The following is a 21,165-nucleotide window of genomic DNA, read 5'->3' on the forward strand; positions in this document are numbered from 1 at the left end:
GGTATCATAGCACTTACCAAACTATATTGAAATTAATCTGCTTTTGTCTCACTCCCCAATTACACTATGAAGCTCCTTTAGGACATGGGCTATCTTATTTACTTCAGAACCCCAGAACCTTGCATGGTTTTGGCCACTTACGTGCTCAAAAAATGTTTAAAAGCACATAATCTGTTACATTGAATTAGAGAAAACGATTCCTTCATGAAAGTATAACACATATATTCAACATAACACAAACTGTAAAAGCCATTTATAAATATAAATTTATTAAATACTATTTTTGACTTCATACTTAAGAAATATCAACACTTGTGAACACCCAACCAGACAGACTAAAATTAAAAGGACTGACAGTAAGAATGTGGAACAGCTGGAACTCTCATACATTGCTGGTAGGAGTGTCAACTGGCAGTATTTACTAAAGCTAAACATAAATAACACCCTGAGACCCACCAGTTCCACTCCTGGGTATATTCTCAACAGGAATGAGTACATATGGCCACCAAACAACATTACAAGAGTGGTCTTAGCAGCAATACTCATAATAGCCCCCAACTGGAAACAATTCTAAAATATTAGAATGAATTAATTCTGGTATATTCATACAAATACTACAGAGCAATGCAAAAAGAATAAACTTGCTAATAAACAAAGATACTACTTTATGAAGTTCAAAAACAGGCAAACTACCCTGCAGTGACAGCCTTTGGTGGTGGAGGGTATTGACTAGAAGAGGTACCTATGAGAAGCTTCTATGGTAATGGAAATGTTCTATAAAATTGTGACCTGATGAACACCTTATGTAAAAGTTAAACAAGCTGTATACTTAAGATTTGTGCACTTTACAGCACATACAATTTACTATACTGAAATAAAGATAAGAAAAAAGAAAAACTTGTGAACTAAGGTCTTGGAAATAAGCCAACATGCTGGAAGTACAGCCATGAAACAAAAGATAAACTGATAGAAAGTATTTTTTTCCCTTTGCTATAACATGGAAAAGAACATTTTTAAAAAGAAACATTTAAAAATGCAAAAACAGTATTCCTTTTATTATAATGTTCTCAAATTTGGTTTCAGATTCAAAATACTATTTTCAGATACTTTTCTACTGCTACATAAACTAGGCAACTTTGTTATTTTATCAGTTAGTTATTCTGAGTTTTAACCATAAAATTTGATAAATTTTGAGAAAATAGCTGAATTCAATATAAGATCTGGCCTACAAAATTACCTGTTAGTACAAATATTCCAAAATAAATTTACTTATTTTACTATAGTCCTTATCTACTTAACTTAAAATCTGCCACCTTTTCAGTAAAGGTGAAATAAAATTCTTTAAAACATAGGAAATATATTTCCTGTTAAGATTTTGTAAAATATATACTTGAGTACCCTAAAACAACTAGTATACTTTCTACTCTAGGCTGTGCTTTTGGTAAACATGTCTGATACTATGAAGATTAACACCAGTCTGGGAATGAATTTTAATAACACAAAAAAAATACTCAACCCAAATACCTGACAGGATTCCTCATATTAATATTTTGAGGAGAGTGTACAAATGAAAAGATTAATAGATTTAAGTACCCTTAAGTGCAAGAAATAATGAAAGTATCTAAAAATTATACATGTATACATGCAGAACAAACTCTGGGCTATAGTATACGTAAGGCAAGAGTAAATACAGGACCTTGAGACTTATTTTTAGTTACACTCATACACACACACATGTATGTATATATAAGTAAAACAGAACATTTTGTATTGGTTGCATGAACTAAATTCTAACCCACAAATCTCAGTATTAACCAGAACTTCCTGACTGGTTGACATAGCACACATTAGTGAGGTAATACAGGCAGCAGAGGTAGTACATGAGATCCGTGAGTTTTTCAGCTTTTGATTTTAGTGCTATCACCTTCAAGGCACCAGTCCAAGTGCTCATTAATTTGAGACTCCAAAACTTCCTTCTGACAAACAGGACAATTTACCATTTTGTTCTGACCAGAAGAACTGCTAGAATTCTGAGCTGAAGTTGTAGGATGTGAATTACACTTTGGATCATTACCACCACTTTGTGTTTGCTCTTTCTTAATAAAAAAACTGTCAAAAACAGTCTTGTCTTCTAGCCTGGGTCGTTTATTTGGGAATTTATCATCAGACCCACTCACATCCTGCGATGCAGTCAGAGACGTCGATTCCAGTGCTTTTAAAGAATTTCTTAGGAATGTCTTAGAAGATGTAACCCTTCTCTGAGAACCAGAAGAGACTGAGTTTTTAGGAATGTCACCAGCTGTTAAGCTTTTTGTTGGAGATCCATTCACACTTCTGAAAGCCTTCTGGTTGGCAACTGATACTCTAGGAAAGTAGTTGCTTAATACATTTTGGTGACTGTTATTAAGAACAGAGGAGACTAGAGAAGTTTTTTTACTTGAACCATTTTGTTCAAATTTCACCTCAATTTTAGAATTAGGTCTCAGAGCATTTGCTGAATGGTCTTGACTTGAGAGATTTTGCATTTTATTAACGGCATGTGTGGTGATAAATTTCCCAGATGAAAGTGAATTGCTTGTTCCTCCTAGAACATATCCTTTCCCAGTAAAAGGAATTAACAGCTGTGTCTCACCTCTGCTTGGTTTATCTGCAAAATAAGCAAACAAGACTTTCCCTTGACTCAAAATTAATACAGGAAAAAAAAACCCAAATACTTCTGAAAAGATCACAGTGAACTGTAGAAAAAAATTTTTCATGTTAAGAATGAAACATGATAATGTATAATGTAGAGATGAAATGTCACAGTTCATTCCAAAATATACACTTTACCATAAAAAAAAAAACTTTGTGGTAAAATAAGACATACATGTAGAAAACCAGCAAAACTAATGTATAACTTAAAGTTACTGTAGTGTGAATACCCCAAAAGCTTCAGTAGCTAAAATGATCAAAAATTAGGATAAAGGCAAGATTTTGTGTAACACCATCACTTGTAACCATCACTCAGGGGAAGAAACAGAACTTTGCTAGTCATTCCAGAAGCTCCTTCCATGTGTTTCATAATCACACTCATACATATAAATAAGTAAACAGTACCTTGTGGTGGTTGTTGTTTTATAATTATCAACTACAAAGCCACAACACTTTCTTGTGTTTATCATCCAACTTTGCACGCCTACATGCTATAGGTTAGTTTTGCCCATTAAAAAAAATTCATATAAAAAAAAAATACAGTAACAAATAATAAGCTAATGGATAGTTTCGTTTTGTTTTTCAAAATGAATAATACTTTATTCTAACTTAGATCCATATAATGATTACCTATTAATGGGAGAAGAACAATCTTCAGAAGTCAGAGCTCTTGTATAGAGAGAACATAGAGGATATTAAAAAATTCCCTCATATTTAGATAAGGAATCCTATCATGCCAAAGACCAACAGCAAAGTAACTTCTACTGCTTAGTGTTCTTTAAGTTTAGTTCCAGAAGGGAAAAATCTGCTACCATATTCTTATCTTTCCTTCTACTCACAAAATAAATTCTTTTCCCACATAAATTCTTCTACAGCTCCTTAACTTACTTATCATTTCAGATTTGTGAAACACAGCTATGTTCCTGGATCCTATCACATCAAAGCCACAACTTCCCAAGGGAAGAAGCATCAACGTCACTAACCTGCCTACCTCCGAAAAAGGCAGTAGCTCTGAACTTCATAGGAAAAGGGAGAAATCTTGAAGATGAAGTACTGGCAAAGACATGTCATATCCTTTTCCCAATGAAAATACATACATCAATAGCAGAAGTCACTTGGATAGAATCCAACTGATAGGAAGGGGTGTAGTTAAGACTTACATTCCGGGCATTGTTATTTAATTATTGTTTTTATTTTGGCAATCTTTTTGCCTTCTGTTTCCTCATAACTCAGTGAAAGTCAAGATCTGGAAAGAGACTTTACCTCAAATATTATCTATGGAAACTATTTCTACTTTTATTCATTTTTATATACAGCAAAGTCTATTTTCCTACCATCATTTTGTAGACAATAGGGTTTTCTTCTTAAGTGCACTTGAAAACTTCTACACTAAAAATAATCCATAAGCTTATCTTAATACCAATGCTCTAAAGGACTGTCTTTACATTGTAGCTATGGCTATGGAAAAGTTGGAAGAATACACAACAAGGTACCTTTACTCTCTGCTGCTGATACTGGGTGCTCTCCAAGTTTTGTCCTTCCTTTGCCTTTTTTTGAGTAGTTCTCTGGTTCCTTGATTTTTATGTAAGTGCCTCCACAAGTTCTCTGGTGCTCGGCCCACCAATAGTCATGAGCAGAGGGGGCCCTGTTAGTAGCACGTTTTACATAGCCATAATACGGTTTTTTGTTCTGACAAGGGCCATTGCAGCGCCACCAATGTCGACGATACTCATCCACCTCATCATGAAAAGTATGGTACACCTGGGTTGAGACAGAATTTTTAGCATTCAGTAAGCAAGTTAACAACTTAGGAAGACTTCATATAATAGCCTTTTTTTATTTTTGAAACTATGTAGTTTCCAAGAACTTCCCGAAAAGTTGTATTTTGGGAAAGACAGCAACTATATTTAGCTTCTGTTCAAAGGTTCACTTTAACGGGAAACAGCAGCAGTTAATTCAGTATTTCCTAAACTGTAAAAAGGTAGAAAATGTGCAATATGAAGACAGAAATATTTAAAACAAAAATCCTCTATGAATGCTAAAAGCTTCAGAAGCTAAAATGATCAAAAATCAGGATAAAGGCAAGATTTTGTATAACATGATAATAAATAAGAATTGTTCCCACTGCTAAATTGAAGTTTTCCCTATAAGTAATAATACTAAAGGGTTCTGAGGAACTAAACTATTTCCTGTAAATGCTTGACCCTAACAGCACAAACGTCTTATCTTGAAGCCTTTGCTAAACTCCTAGACAGAGTGCTTTTCTGGTCCTCTGCATTCTCACAGCTCTTTGTTCATGTCTCTGTAGCAAGTCTTACGGGGTAACACTTTATCTCTTTATGGGTGTCTTTCTATTACCAGATTGAAAAGTTCTCCAGATTCCAATGTTTTCATCTTTTTATCCCTAGTAGCTAATATAGTACCTGGCACAGTGAAGATGCTCAATAAGTATTTGTTGATTAAGTGAATGAAAAGTTTCATGTGCTGAGTCAAAATTCTCTTCTCAATCTTTAAGCAGGATCCCTTTTTTCACCCTCTTAGAAGCCCTAGTGGTACAGTGGTTAAAGTGATTGAGTGCTAACCAAAAGTCAGTGGTTCGAAACCACCAGCAGCTCTGTGGGAGAAAGATGTGGCAGTCGGCTTCCATAGAGGTTTATAGCCTTGGAAACCCTACAGGGTTGCTATGAGTTGGAACTGACTTGACAGCAGTGGGTTTGGGGTGTTTTTTTTTTTTGGTACTTAGAAACTAAGCAGAAGACAGATAAAGGAACAGTTCTTCTGACCGCAAGGAGGGGTAGCCCTCCCACTGTGGTGGGACTAAGGACTGCAGAGCACCATTTAAAAATCGCTCCTCCTAAATAACCAGGCATACCTTTTTCTTCTGTCCTCAGTGGAACATTACTTTTTGTGTAAGATAAAGAACATCTTACATGAGATTTTTTTTTTTTTTTTAAACAAAGACATTTAACTGTCTCATAAATTTCCCTTGCAGAGAAGAATGCTAAGCTTTTCATAACTCTATAGACAGACAGTTCTATACTAACTACCCTCATAACCAAAAAAATTCTATCACTTGGCAAGCATGCAAATAATACACATTATGTTAGATGCAGAAGAGACTGAGTAACAAAGGTTTCAGGATAAAGAGGTATGTGAGATCCTATACGATTATGTTCAGATTCTTCACTTTAAAGTTCGCTGACAAAAAAGACAGGAATTGGAGCTGTTTTACTTCCAATTTCTGTAACACTTTAAGCCTGGGAATGGGACCTCTAACTATGCAGTCAGTAAAATAAAATTCCTCTGCAATATGAAACTAGATACCCTGTGGAGTTCATTACAACAGGATGTAACCTGTAAAAGCAAACGGTGTGCACTCTATAAAACCTCTCCTAAATAAAACACACAGACATCCAAGATAAAAGAATACATCTTCTTCCAATTGAACAACAGGAAGTTCATCAGCACTTTCAGTATAAATTCTAATGAAGAAACTACAAGCTTTTTATACCAGCAACTCCATAATTCTCTTGCTAATCCATTTTAAGTCTGATTGTTTTTAAAGCAAGCCATTTTCCTGACATTAAAGTAACTGCATCCAATAATTAAATGAGCTCTCTAGAAAGTTAAATTATAGGTGGGAAAAGAATACTACTTGGAGGGTGAGCATCTTTCATTTTCCATGACACTGGCCCTTCTTACCTTTTAAAGACAGCAAATACTCAGACTACAGAATTTAATCTGTGTAGGAATTAACATTTTATTCGGTTCAATTCAGTTATTTATTTGTTAGGCTGCTGTAAGGGCAAAATATTATTCATCTTGGCACAAAAAAGGATGGGTAAGGGCCAACCTTTCTTAAGAGGTATGAAAGTAGAACAAAATATTTTAAAAGGTTAACTATCTCCTGAGGAGATTCAAAGGGGGGAGAAGTCATACCCCATTGGAAAGATGAAGAACACTTTGACAGAAAACAGAGTAAACGACACATTTTAGGGAGGGAATATATGAGTAAACGCACGGAGGTGAAAAGTTCCATTAGAAAGACACAGAACACAAGCAGGAGAGCTGTGGGAGAAGGTAAGAAAAAAGGAATAATACGATTATTTTACAAAATGAATACAACAATGACAAAAACTAATATTTAATTAGTGCTCAAACTTTGCAATAATGCTTTGCCCATGTTTTCTCCTTTAGTCCTCACAAGGATCCAAAAGATAGGTACTGTTATCTGCATTTTACATGTAAGTAAAATGAGGCATAAAAGAGTTAAGTAAGTCAATAACGGGGAGAGCCAGGATTTGAAGCCAAGCAAAATGACTCCTCATGCTTTTTATAACCCCACACTATGCCACCTCCTACAACAGTGTGCTGAAATGCTTTGTTCTTAATTCCATGGTCAATGTAAATCAAAGAAGACTTCTGATGAAGGGACTGGCAAAAAAAAATGGTAGAATATAGGATGGGTTGAAGGATACTATAATAAGGAAGCAAAGAGATAATCGCAATAATCCAGAAAAGAGGTCTTGCAGGACTGAATTAACTATGCAGAAAATATTAACCTAGATGATGTCAGAGACCTCAGATATATTTATGGCTCTGCTACCATTCTACTACGTGGTCCTAAAAAACACCAAAAACCCACTGCTGTCGAGTCAATTCCAACTCATAGTGACCTACAGGACACCGCAGAACTGCCCCACAAGGGTTTCCAAGGAGCACTTGGTAGATGCGAACTGCCAACCTCTCGGTTAGCAGCCGAACTCTTAACCACTACGCCATCAGGGTTTCCACTATGTGGTCCCAGACAAGCCAAGCCAATCTGCTTCTCTAAGCCTCTAGTTCACTGCTGAAAATCCTCAAAGTTAGTATTTGTTTCTACACAGTTCTCTATTTTTAATTAAATCCCAGAAGTTATTGAACAGATAAATATCATAAATATTGTGGATTTACATACTGTTATGTTGGCTCCAGTCAGGCGATTGATGCGATGCATATGTTTACAGAACTCTGGACCATGCCCTTCCCGGTCTTTATCATTATTAGTGACAAATAAATAAGCATGTATCATTTCATGCAAGAGGGTCTGAAATAGAAAACAATTTGTTATGGCACGTTTGAAAATAAATGTAGTCAGGAGCGTTTTCTTACTCTACCTGGGGCTCTTAATGTTCTTCGGATCACAGGGTCCTTTCAGAAACTGGTAAAAGTCACGAACCATCTTTCTAGAAAAATTATATATGCACACATGCATAAAACTTTGCATAGAATATCCCAAACTCTGTAGATCCCAGGTTAAGAACTCTCTGTTCCAGAAAGGCCTTTTAAACTATGAATCAAAATCCCGAAGACTGGTGAATTAAACTACGTAAACACTTAAAACATTCCGTATGGGGAAAAAAACAGACTTCATAAGTAAAATTAAAAAAACAAGCTCAGAAAAGTACATGTGCAACTCATAGCACAGACTATTAATCTCCTAATATATAAAGAGCTCCTAAAGTCAACAGAAAAATTACCAACCACCCAACTTTTAAATGGGCAAAGGTCATCAACAGTTCATAAAAATATAAATGACCCATAAAACATGAAAACATGCTCAACCTCATTTATAGAGAAATGCATATTAATACTATACTAGGATGCCATTTTTTGCTTATCAAGATTGTTCAAACTTCTAAATTTTAACAGTTAGTAAAGCTATGGAAAATAAACATTCCACACACCGCTGGTGGGAGCGCAAAATGGTACAACCTCAATGGAAGAGAATTTGATAACATCTAACAAAATTACAAATGCATTTATCCTTTGACCCAGGGCACCCAGACTTGGTATGGCTGCATGAAAGGTCATATGTTTAAGGTGTGTTCATCCTGGTATTGTTCATAATCGCAAAATATTGGAAATAACCTGTGTTTAGCAACAGAGCACTGGTTGAATGATGTTCTATGATATACGCACAGAATGGAATTCTATGCACAAAAGAAGAATGAAAAGAGCTCTATGAAATGATCTGGAGAAAGCTACAGTGCACTGTTTTAACGAAAAAGACTAAAAAGTACAGGGGAGTGTACATAGTATTTTGTGTGGCAGGGAAAAGGAATAAGAGTAGATATAAATATTTACAAAAAAGAACAATGAAAGAATAACCAAGAAACTAATGACAACAGTTTCCTACAGTAGGTGGGAGTTCAGAATAGAGAGGGATAGGGGTAGGAAAAAGACTTCTCTGTGTATAACTTTCTATAGTTTTGGGTTTTGAATCAGGTAAATTTTAAAACAAACAAACAAAACTTACTCCTCGTTCCACACCAAGGATGCAGGAAGTTTACAAGCAAAATTAACAAAAACATATACAGCTGCTGTTTCATAATTTGTTTTTAAAAATATGAACACATTTTCTAGCAAAAAAAAAAAAAGATCTTTGAAGGTATACTTTTTTTTATAATCATCCACAATTTTTTAAAAATAATATTTTATTGTATGTTCAGTAAAGTTTATACAGCTGTTTAGGTTCCCATTCAATAATTTCTACAGAAATTTTTCAGTAACATTGGTTACATTCTTCACAATGTGTTAACATTCTCATTACTTCCATTCTGGTTGATCCACTTCCATTAATCTTGCTTCTCTACCCCTTACCTTCTCATCTTTGTTTTAAAGTAACTGTTGACCATTTAGTCTCATATAGGTGATTTTTTAAAAGAGCACAGTACTTACAAGTGGTATTTTTTATTTTTTGAGCCAATTTGTTATTTAGCTACAAGGTGACCTCAGGGGTTGGTTTTGGTTCAAGGTCTGAAGAGTTTCTGAGGGCAACAGTCTTGGGGAGTCCTCCAGTCTCAACCAGTCCAGTAGGTCTGGTTTTTTTTTTTTTTTTAGAAATTTGAGGTTCTGGTCTACATTTTTCTCCCATTCTATCAGGGTCCATCTATAGTTGCCCTGATTAGAATGTTCAGTAGTGGAGCTGGGCACCATCTAGTTCTTTTGGCCTCAGGGTAGATAAGGCCATAGTTTGTCCCGTAGACTAGTTTCTTCCTTGAGTCTTTGGTTTCCTTCTTTCTCTTCTGTTCCAGACAAGCAGAGAACAACAGCTGTATGTTAGATGGCCACTTGTAAGCTTTTAAGTCCCCAGACACTACTCACCAAACTAGGATGTAGAACATAAATTTATGAACTACATTATGCCAAATGACCGTGATGTCCCAGGAGACTGTGGTCCTAATCCTTTAAATCTAGTAATCCGATCCTGTGAGGTGTTTGGTTATGTCTAAGTATTCGTAACTGTGCCCCCTATGGGCTTTATTACATAAATGAATATATGTGCATATAGTCACATAGATGCATATATACATACACACATACATACATGTACACATAAATGCCAACATACATACTTGTATATGTTTTTGCTATTGCTTCAAAATTATACATACCATAGCAATTACCAACAGGTCCTTTTTTCTTGTGTATATTTTAATGACATTGTTTACCTTCATCAAGCTGTGTATACTTCACCCTCATTCAGTGTTTCCACAACTAAAGTAATTTCCGTCAGAAGTACTAGGCTCACATTAACGAATTTTAGTTTTAGAAAAGTACATTGAACAGAAAAATGGAAGAATCAAACATTTTTTAACTTGGTCATTATGAAAATATAGCTTTTAAAATGATCAACTATCTCTCTCAAAATGAACTTTATTTTTCAAGCAAATGCCATTCTGTTAAGACTCACATTCAAATGCCAGTCTACATTTTCAAAGTTTTCTCAACTTCCCAAAATAATAATAAATAACTACTCTGATAAAGGAGAAAGAAATTTAGGATCCCTTATTTTTGCTTCAATTTAACACATCTTGAAAATGGTACATGGCACCATACTGAACGTCTGTTTTTATGTATGTACCATCTTCCACATTTAAGCTAGATGCAAGACTCTATATAACACGGTGCCAACACACCGCTGTTTCCCACTACTATTCTATATCTGGCCCAAAGCAACTACTCGGCCCATAAAACAAAATGAGACTAAATGGGCACACCAACCCAGGGGCAAGGATCAGAAAGCAGGAGGGGATAGGAAAGCTGGTAATGGGGAACCCAAGGTCGAGAAAGGGAAAGTGTTGACATGTCATAAGGTTGGCAACCAATGTCACAAAATGATACATGCATTAATTGTTTAATGAGAAACTAATTTGTTCTGTAAACCTTCATCTAAAGCACAATTAAAAAAAAAAAAAAAAGCAACTTCTCCTGGTCCTAAATGTGCCACAAGTTCTAGACATGAAGTATGCCCTCAAGCTGGTTTTTGCTGCCTACTCAGCTAGATGCCCTGGGAGGGCAGCAATGTGGAAGTAGGATAGAAGAAAATCAAAACGTGCATAGGAAGACTTGGACCCTAAGTTCTTCTCTGCTTCTAGTTATATATCTTAAACCAGTTACTTACCATCTATGAACTATAACTTCCTTGTTTACAAAAATGAGGCTCACACCACACACTAAACATCAACAGGATTGTGGCAAAAATCAAATGCGATAATATACCTGAAAGCCTTTCAGAACTATAAAGCACTATAAAAATAAAAGGTAATCATCATCAATTGTCCCACAGTTAAAATCTGTACAATGGAAAAGTGATTTTTTAAAAATATACAAGTTAATTCACAGAAGTCTAAATCAATGGTAAGCATTTTATTGAGCTAAGAATCAGGTCTGTGCAAAGAATACCTCTACAAGATCCTTTCTTGGTCTCAACTTTAAAAGAGGTTCACTGAGTCGGATGGAACACATTCCACCCCTCCCTTCGTAGCTGCATATCCCAGCACATCTGCAAAACAACCACCACAAAAACGTGTTACATTTACCAGATATACATCAAGAGGGAAACACAGATGAATCAGCAAATCCTCATACATTCTTGGGCAGTTCACACCAAGAGGACTCTACTGACAGACGACTTTCTTGAAAGTATACCCTCTTAGTTATGAGATATTTGCGTTTCACCCCGGTTAGGGAGATAGGTGAGCAGCAGTGGCTTCCCTTACCCTATTGAGGCTACAACAGCTCAAAGATAACCCCGTTGCTACTCCTAGTCTCCTCCCTACAAGCTATAATCAGTTTGTGGCTGTAACAGGCAGATACATATTCCAGCAGCACATCTCCAAAATTACAACAGAAGCTTATACGAAGGAGATTTACACTTTAAAAACACTTCAATATATCTTGTCTCATGGTAGGTTGTTTTACAATTCAAAAATAAGCATGATGGTATACAACTGCATCCTAAACTTGATAACTACTCTCATGTTAGAGTAGACTATTATTTCAAACCGGCATTTCTCAAACTTAAAAGCGTAGAAAAAGGAACCCCTTAATAAGTATCATTAAAGATCCCTTGGGTCCAGAAATATGGAAACGTCCTCCTTCCACATTCCAGCACACTAAGTGGTGGCATCTTAATGCATCCTTTGGCGGTTTTTTCCTCAGCATTTTTCTCAGGGGCAGACGCTGGTGTTCCTCCTTCCTGGGTCCCAAAGCACTAAACCGAAAAATTACCAAAACCGCTGCCGTCGAGTGGATTCTAACTCACAGAGACCCTACAGAACAGGATAGACCTGCCCCATTGGGTTTCCAAGGCTGTAATCTTTACGGGAGCAGACTGCCACATCTTTCTCCCTCGGAGCACCTGGTAAGTTCGAACCGCAGATCTTTCGGTTAGTCGTCGAGTGCTTTAACCACTTCACCACCAGGACTCCTTTACATAAGGTTAGTGAAGCTTTAGCTATCTATTCCCTAAAGACCTAATCTGTGGCAATAAACAAAAAGGCACTACCATAGAACAAATCACAACTTTGCGCATTTCTTTTCAAGTGAGGTGAGAGTCAAGGGCCTGTTCTCTCATTGTGTCCCTATCCCTCATGCGTGTGGGCCACGCAGCTTTCCTAAAGCTGTCAGCTGCGGGTGAGGAGGCACACCGGGCTGGGACTCACAGGGTCATGCGCACGCTCCACTTCACCTCCACGGCCTCCAGCTGGCCCCAAAAGAACCGGTCGTTGAACTGCACGAACAGGGCCTGAAGGTCCGGGGTGGGGTCCACCAACTCCCAGGACGCGTCCACCAGCGACAGGGGTTCCTGGGCATGGTCGCGTCGCAGGGCCTGTAAGTCCCACTCTTCCTGTAGCTGCAGGGCCAAAACCAGGTCGTCGTCCATGGCGCCGGGTTCTGAGACACCTCCCCCCACCCCCCACCAGCTGCTCCCCAGCGGCTCCTCGGAGATACTGGCTCCCGGCCGCTATCGCGAGACCGCGGAAAACGGGCGTCAAAATAAGCACGAGAGCTGAGCCTGTCCTAAATGCCGAAGCCAAGATTCGGGCGCTAACGAGAAATCAGCACCTCCTAGTTGGCGCTGAACTGAGTTCCCCGTGTTTGGCCCAGAAGTCTCCGGCAGTTGATACCTCCCATACATTCCGCCCGCAACTTGAAACACCTGACATCACACTCCCTCCATGCGCAAAGCCTGCACGTCTGCCTCCGCCCTCACTCACTTCCGCGAAATCGCTTGGGGCGCATGGGCCCTAATCAGCTAACGCTTCCGCGCAGGCGTACTGTCTTGCGCGGCACCGTGCGCAAGCGCAGTGTCCGACTCTCGGGCCTGAGAGCAGGCGCACTCAGCTCGCTTCGTCCTGCTTCCTCAGCCTGGACCTCAGTAGAGGTGGGGTGGGTGTCGACCGCGGCAGCGATAGTGACAGTGACTGCCCGCGAGCCGGACGGAAATGGCGATGGCGATGTCGGACAGCGGGGCGAGCCGTCTGAGGCGGCAGCTGGAGTCGGGCGGCTTCGAGGCGCGGCTGTACGTGAAGCAGCTCTCTCAGCAGTCGGACGGGGACCGGGACCTCCAGGAGCACCGGCAGCGCATCCAGGCGCTGGCGGAGGAGACGGCGCAGAACCTGAAGCGCAACGTGTACCAGAACTACCGGCAGTTCATAGAGACGGCCCGCGAGATCTCCTACTTGGAGAGCGAGATGTATCAGCTTAGCCATCTGCTCACCGAACAGAAGAGCAGCCTGGAAAGCATCCCGCTCACGCTGCTTCCTGCCGCCGCCGCCGGAGCCGCCGCGGCCTCTGGTGGGGAGGAGCGAGGTGGGGCGGGGGGCCGAGACCACCTCCGAGGTCAGGCCAGCTTTTTCCCCACCCCCGGGGGCGCCTCCCGCGACTGTTCAGGTCCGGGCGAGGAAGGAAAGCAACGCACCCTCACCACCCTGCTTGAGAAGGTGGAAGGCTGCAGGCACCTGCTAGAGACACCGGGACAGTACCTGGTGTACAACGGGGACCTGGTGGAGTACGAGGCGGACCACATGGCCCAGCTGCAGCGGGTGCATGGCTTTCTCATGAACGATTGTTTGCTGGTGGCCACCTGGCTGCCACAGCGGCGGGGGATGTATCGCTACAACGCTCTCTATCCCCTAGATGGCTTGGCCGTGGTCAATGTCAAGGACAACCCACCCATGAAGGACATGTTCAAGCTACTCATGTTCCCCGAGAGCCGCATTTTTCAGGCGGAAAATGCCAAAATCAAACGGGAGTGGCTTGAAGTGCTGGAAGAAACTAAGAGGGCCCTCAGTGAGAAAAGACGAAGGGAACAGGAGGAGGCAGCAGCCCCCCGAGGGCCATCCCAAGTGACTGCCAAGGCCGGTAACCCATTCGAGGATGAAGAAGAAGAAGAACCAGCTGTTCCTGAGGTAGAAGAAGAGAAGGTGGACCTCTCAATGGAATGGATCCAGGAGTTACCTGAAGACCTGGATGTCTGTATTGCCCAGAGGGACTTTGAAGGGGCCGTGGACCTGCTAGATAAGTTGAATCATTACCTGGAAAATAAGCCCAGTCCACCTCCTGTGAAAGAATTGAGGGCCAAAGTGGATGAGCGTGTCCGCCAGCTCACTGAGGTATTAGTTTTCGAACTCTCCCCGGGTCGTTCCCTGAGGGGTGGTCCCAAGGCTACTCGCAGAGCTGTTTCTCAACTAATCCGGCTGGGCCAGTGCACTAAGGCTTGTGAGCTGTTTTTGAGAAACAGAGCAGCAGCTGTGCATACTGCAATACGACAGCTTCGCATTGAGGGTGCCACTTTACTCTATATTCATAAGCTGTGCCATGTCTTCTTTACCAGCCTTCTGGAGACTGCAAGGGAATTTGAAACAGATTTTGCAGGCACTGACAGTGGATGCTACTCTGCCTTTGTGGTCTGGGCGCGGTCAGCCATGGGCATGTTTGTGGACGCTTTTAGCAAGCAGGTGTTTGATAGTAAAGAGAGCCTTTCTACAGCAGCAGAGTGTGTAAAGGTGGCCAAGGAGCATTGTCAGCAGCTGGGAGATATTGGACTAGACCTCACCTTCATCATCCATGCCCTTCTGGTGAAAGACATCCAGGGGGCCTTGCACAGTTACAAAGAAATCATAATTGAAGCCACTAAGCACCGGAACTCTGAGGAGATGTGGAGGAGGATGAACTTGATGACTCCGGAGGCCCTGGGTAAACTCAAAGAAGAGATGAAGAGTTGCGGGGTGAGTAATTTTGAGCAGTACACAGGGGATGACTGCTGGGTGAATCTCAGCTACACTGTGGTTGCCTTCACCAAACAGACCATGGGCTTCTTGGAAGAGGCCTTGAAGCTGTATTTCCCAGAGCTGCACATGGTACTTTTGGAGAGCCTGTTAGAGATCATTTTGGTTGCTGTTCAGCATGTGGATTATAGTCTTAGGTGTGAGCAGGATCCAGAGAAAAAGGCCTTCATTAGGCAGAATGCATCCTTTCTATATGAAACAGTCCTCCCTGTGGTGGAGAAAAGGTTTGAAGAAGGTGTGGGGAAACCTGCCAAGCAACTCCAAGACCTGAGGAACGCATCCAGACTTATTCGTGTGAATCCCGAAAGTACAACATCAGTGGTCTGATGCATGGATTGATTTATATGTAGATACACATATATTGCTTATATGTTATTTATATTAAGTTACATTAGTATGTTGTTTATAGTCTCAAACACAGCTTAAAATTAAATGATGCTCTCTGAGATAGAAATGCAAAATCAAAAGGAGAAAGAAAAAATATTAAGCCAAAATAACAAAAAGGATGGAATATTAAAACATACACTTTCCTTTCAAATTATGCTAATTTTCTAATGAATATGTGGTCACATTATAGTATTTCAGCTTCTCCTTTGAGTCAAAACACACATTCTTACAGTATGTATTATGCAGCACAGAGAAGTAATGTCTGTAAATCCATAGAGTTTAAGAATGTTATGAAAAATTTTCCCGTTCACTAAAACGTTAGATTTCTTGAAGTACATAAAAGGTGCGATGCCATATAAAATGCCCTGCCTCATATATTTCCCCACCTTAAAAGGTGATGGAACAATTTGGTGAAAAGAAAGGTGTTGGAAAATTGGTTTTAGGGTCTGTTATAGTCAAAAGTATTGTTTCGTCAAACTAGTGTGTGGACTCAGATACTTCAGTCTTTATAGAATACACGGGGAAGCTTTCATAAAAACTAGCAAACTTTTTGAACATAATTTGAAGGGTTAATTATTTTCAGCTGCTAATTAGCAGCTTTATAATCTCAAGGACTATGATAAAGTAATTTTTCAGTGTATTCCTGAATTGTGTAAATTTCCAGCTGGAGTTTTTTGTCTTTGTTATATTGAAAAATAATAAGACACACTGAGGAAGCTGGCAGCAGTTAGTGATTGTAGCCATCCCTGTTTCAGTATAGGTTATGTAGTGGCTCAGACTTCATGCAAATGTAAGGAAAATTTCATTGAAACGTTTGTTTAGGTTTCAGGGTTTGGGTGCATGGGAAATTAGAAAAAATCATATGCAAATGCCATAGTGTTCTCAAGTGTGACTACTTTGAGCAGAGATTTCTGTTTCTGTTCTGTTCTTGGTAATGTAGTGGCGAACAGAGAGGCGAGACGGTGTTCCCAAAGCAAAGGGAACACTGAGTCACAAAAGGTGAGATCCTTCTGTGACTCCTGCTAGAATGCTCCATGCTGTTTTCCTTGTTTTATCTTTTTATTTTCCTTGCTTTGTTTTTTAAAATAATGCTTACTTCAGATTGTTTAGTAAAACAAAAGTAACTAAAGAAATTTCCCAAGGTTTCTAAACTATTGCTTCTAAGCTATTGGTTATATAACATTTCTCATACTTTGAAATTATGCTTGCTGAGATCCATTTCTCCGATGTTCTTTTTGTCTCTAAGTGCCATTTTTGATGCTAATAATTTTGAAAGGTCATTTCTTTTATCTGAATAAAAACGGTGATATTAAGACTGTGGAAATTATGTAAAACCTGACACAGATCCAAACAGTGAGTTAGGGTTGTAAAACTTGAAATTACTCTTATTCCAGACGAGCTTTTTTATCTTATTTTTAGCTATGCATATTTAAAACGTTGAAAATTATCAAAGTTACAAATTTTCTTTGACTACTTTTCTCATATCACTTTAGGGTTTTCTAAATAATAAGACTAACTGGATATCTCAGTTGAACAAACACAGTTATAATTTGTTTTAAGATCACTGGGAACTTGAATTTGATAAAATTTTGTGATTATTAGATTTCGTGCCATTTAAGGTTTCTAAAATTATATTGTATGAAACATGTATTGTGTAAATATTTGATCCTGAGTTCATGAAATTATACTTCTAAATCAAACTTCTCTTAAGGCGGCACGAAGTTGTAAAAACTTAAATGTATATACTCAGATATTTAAATGGTTGCTTCTTCATAGAACTGTCTGCTTTTTAAAACTGGAAGTACAGAATTTTCTTCTGTTAAATGTGTGTTCCTTAATCAGAGTTGTTTCTGAAGGAAGTATGTTTTTTGGTGAATCAATTAGTATGGGAAGTTGATTAAAGACCACCAATGTCATAATATACCTTTTTGCCAAGACAGAACAAATACGTTGCATTCCTCTTCTCTCTGATTCTTTTGTTTCATTTGACTCCAAAACAAGTTCTAAAAATTGAATGCAAAATTATACTACATACTGAAATATACCACTTACGAATTGCTTGCCTTTCCTTGTTTGCTTCAAGCTTAACACTGTTGCTTGAACTTGGAATCACAGACTTGATTGAATTAATTGCTGTCGAAAAAAGATATCCTGTGGAATTAAGTCTCTTTTTGATTAAAGCCTCATTTCACTTATGTGCTGAAAATGCACTTTTTTGTTTGTTTAAAATACTACCTATAGTTTAATTATCAGCACTTGTATTTTACGACTTGATTTTATACCTAGGATTGGGAATTGGGGACTTAATATGTAGTATAAAATCAGTATATGTAAATTTTGCTTATTGATATGATGCTGTGATATGAGGGAATCTGAAATGTTTTATAAAATAAAGCTTACATTTTTTCTTAACACTGGATAAAATTGATTGATACTGCAATATTATATCTATTTCTCTCCTTTAATTAGGATTTAATATTCTTCTGTCCCTGTTAACAGAATATTCTTTGAAGAACCAAGGCTGTTTTTCCGTTGTTTTTTGGTATGGGGAGGATAAGTAGGAAGCTGTTAGCTAATTTAACTAAGTGTTCTGCTTACTGTCAGAATTGTGAATAAATCAGGCATCTCAATATTTTAGGATTCCCTTGAATGGGAAATTTCAGATGTACACAACGTGAATTTACACTAAACTGAATTTGGAGCCCTGGTGGTATAGTGGTTAAGATCTCGGCTGCTAACCAAAACGTTGGCGGTTCGAATCCACCAGCTGCTCCTTGGAAACCCTATGGGGCAGTTCTGCTCTATCCTATAGGGTCACTATGAGTCGGAATCGACTCAGTGGCAGTGGGTTTGGTTTTTTGGTTTGGTACTTACCTAAATGAAAAAAATACAATGTAAGCCACAAGACCTAGGAACTAAATGACAAAATTCTGTTTTTGTTTTTGTTTTTTTTTTTTAAATAAAGTAATAGATATTGAGGGTACTATCACATATAATTGATTTAAATGTATTTATTGAATGCTTATGTCTAATTTTTTTGGTGAATCTAATGGGTTGGGGTACAAAATAAATTTAGACATGCTTTTTCCTAAGATGCTTAAAATTTGGAAAAATCAACAAATATAAATTATAAATATAAAAACATATGCTAAACAGTGTGTTGCAGTTTAAGTACAGTAGGAAAACGGAAGACAGCAGTTAATTTTGAGGAGTTGGGAAAGTTCTCATGGGATTGTTGGCATTGGAGCTAGTCCTTGAAGAATGAGCAAGATTTAGATCTGCAAAGAAAAAGTAAGAGCATGACATGAGCAAAGACACACAAGTGGGAACGTGGCATTTATGAAGTGACCTGCTTGAGCAGATTGCAGAGTGTAAATTGCACAGCTTTGTGAAATAATGCTTGTGTAGAGGGGCGAACCCTATTGTGAAGAGGTTTGAAAGTCGATCATCAGGGTTTAGACTTGTATTAGCTATTGCAGAGCTGCTGCGGGTTTTTTAGTTTTTTAATTAGAGGAAAGAAAAATTACAAAAGTAATACATACTTATTAAGAAAGCTTCAGTCCGTTCAGAAAGGAACAAGGTCAAAGTCCTCATCCCCACCCAACCGCTACAACGATCCCACTCACCAAGGTAACCACTGGTAAGAGTTCCTTGTATATTTTTTTTTTCCTGGAAATTGGATCATACCATAGGCTTGCTATGAGTCAGAATCGACTCAACGGCAGTGGGTATACATACTGTTCTGCATCTTGATTCTTTTCACTTAACAATTCAGCATATTTAAGATATCTTTTCACATCAATACCTATAGCAGTACCTCACTGGATTTTTTTCTGTGATAGAATAATAATAACATTGAATGAACACATCATACTTTTGCATTTCCCAGTTGCTTTGCTGTTCCAGGTTTTTGTGATTACAAAAAAAATCCTACAAAAAAGTTTCCTGAATATATATCTTTGCTTACTTGTATGAATATATATATCTATAGGACACATTTCTAAAAATTGCTCTGCCAAACTGTACATTTTAAATTTAGATAAACATTGCCAAATTGCTCACCAGGAAAGTTGTACCATTTTGCAGTCTCCCCAACAGTATAGGAGAAAGCCTATTTCCCTAAATGCTCGTATGCATTTATTTATTCATTCATTTTTTACTAATAGGATTATTCTGATTAGTAGTAAGATTTATTCATTCTTAACTAATCTTACCTGTTAAAAAACAGTATCTGGTTTTATTCGTAATTTTATGGGGTTGAGAATTTTTTTTCTATTAAACTACTTGTTTATGTCATTTGCTTACTTTTCTCAGATTTATATTATGATTTTTAGGAATTGATTGTATATTTAGGAAATCAACCATAATGTGGACTCTGTGTTATAGTTTTTTTTTTTCATTTATCATTTGTTTATTCATTTATTTATTTTTGTAGGAGCCCTGGTGGTGTAGTGGTTAAGAGCTACAGCTGCTAACCAAAAGGTCGGCAGTTTGAATCCACCACCTGCTCCTTGGAAACCCTATGAGGCAGTTCTACTCAGTACTATAGTGTCACTATGAGTCGGAATAGACTCAACAGCATTGGGTTTGAGTTTGGTTTGGTTAGTTGGTGAAGAATACTGAATATATCACAGACTGCTGGAAGAACAAACAAATCAGTTTTTGAAGAAATACAACTGGAATGCTCCTTAGAAGGGAGAATGGTGAAACTTTGGCTCACTTACTTTGGACACATCAAAAGGAAAGAGTAATCGCTAGAAAAGGGCATCATGGTTGGTAGAGGATCAGTGAAAAAGAGGGAAACCCTCAACTAGATGGATTGACACAATAGCCAAAGCAATGGACTCAAACATAGCAGTAATCATGAAGATGGCGCAGGACCAGGCAACATTTCGGTCTGTTATCCATAAGGTCGCTGGCTGTAAGTCAGAACTGACTCAATGACACCTAACAATAGCGGGTAGGGCTTGTCTCATTTTTCTACTGTTGCAGGATTTTTCTAAGTATTCTCACATGTTTATTATTCAAGTTGTATTTTGAATTATGACATTCTCTACCGTCTTCCAAAAGAGTTAGAATTTTTATTGAAATCATATTTGGTTTATAAGTTAATTTAGGGAGAATTAACATTTTTATAATTTTGAATTTTCCTACTCATTTATCAAATGTTCTTTTGTGTTTCAGTAGCATTGTAAAATTTCCCTCATTTAGGTTTTGTACATTTCTTGGTGAAATTATTCCTAGGTATTTTATCTGTTAATGCTATTGTGAATGAAAGCTTCACCTCTATTATGTTTTTTGATTATTTATTTGCAGGAAAATAACAGATTTTAATTACAAATATGGTAACAAGTGCCTTATTTAATTTTTTCAAAGTATTTTAATAGTTTTCTGGTTGTTTCTTTGGAATTTTCAAGTATACAGTCATATCACCTACCAATAAAGATAGTTGAACATCTGAAACTACGTT

General features: G+C 38.2%; 2 protein-coding genes across 2 annotated transcripts; one reads left to right on the forward strand and one right to left on the reverse strand.

Moving 5' to 3' along the window:
- Nucleotides 1-249: 249 nt before the first annotated feature.
- On the reverse strand, nt 250-13,238 carry SPRTN (SprT-like N-terminal domain). The gene is made up of 5 exons (XM_004372939.3): nt 12,681-13,238; nt 11,419-11,518; nt 7,649-7,777; nt 4,185-4,452; nt 250-2,647 (listed from the first exon to the last, which is right to left on the reverse strand). The coding sequence occupies exons 1-5, from the start codon at nt 12,899-12,901 to the stop codon at nt 1,899-1,901; spliced, it is 1,467 nt and encodes a 488-aa protein (XP_004372996.2). The 5' UTR covers nt 12,902-13,238; the 3' UTR covers nt 250-1,898.
- Nucleotides 13,239-13,357: 119 nt separating this feature from the next.
- Nucleotides 13,358-20,139, forward strand: EXOC8 (exocyst complex component 8). The gene has a single exon (XM_004372813.3). It carries the CDS (start codon nt 13,464-13,466, stop codon nt 15,633-15,635), a length of 2,172 nt encoding a protein of 723 aa, XP_004372870.1. The 5' UTR covers nt 13,358-13,463; the 3' UTR covers nt 15,636-20,139.
- Nucleotides 20,140-21,165: the final 1,026 nt, after the last annotated feature.

Source organism: Trichechus manatus, unplaced genomic scaffold (genome assembly GCF_000243295.1).
Source record: "Trichechus manatus latirostris isolate Lorelei unplaced genomic scaffold, TriManLat1.0 scaffold00021, whole genome shotgun sequence".
In the NCBI taxonomy this organism is placed as follows: domain Eukaryota; kingdom Metazoa; phylum Chordata; class Mammalia; order Sirenia; family Trichechidae; genus Trichechus; species Trichechus manatus.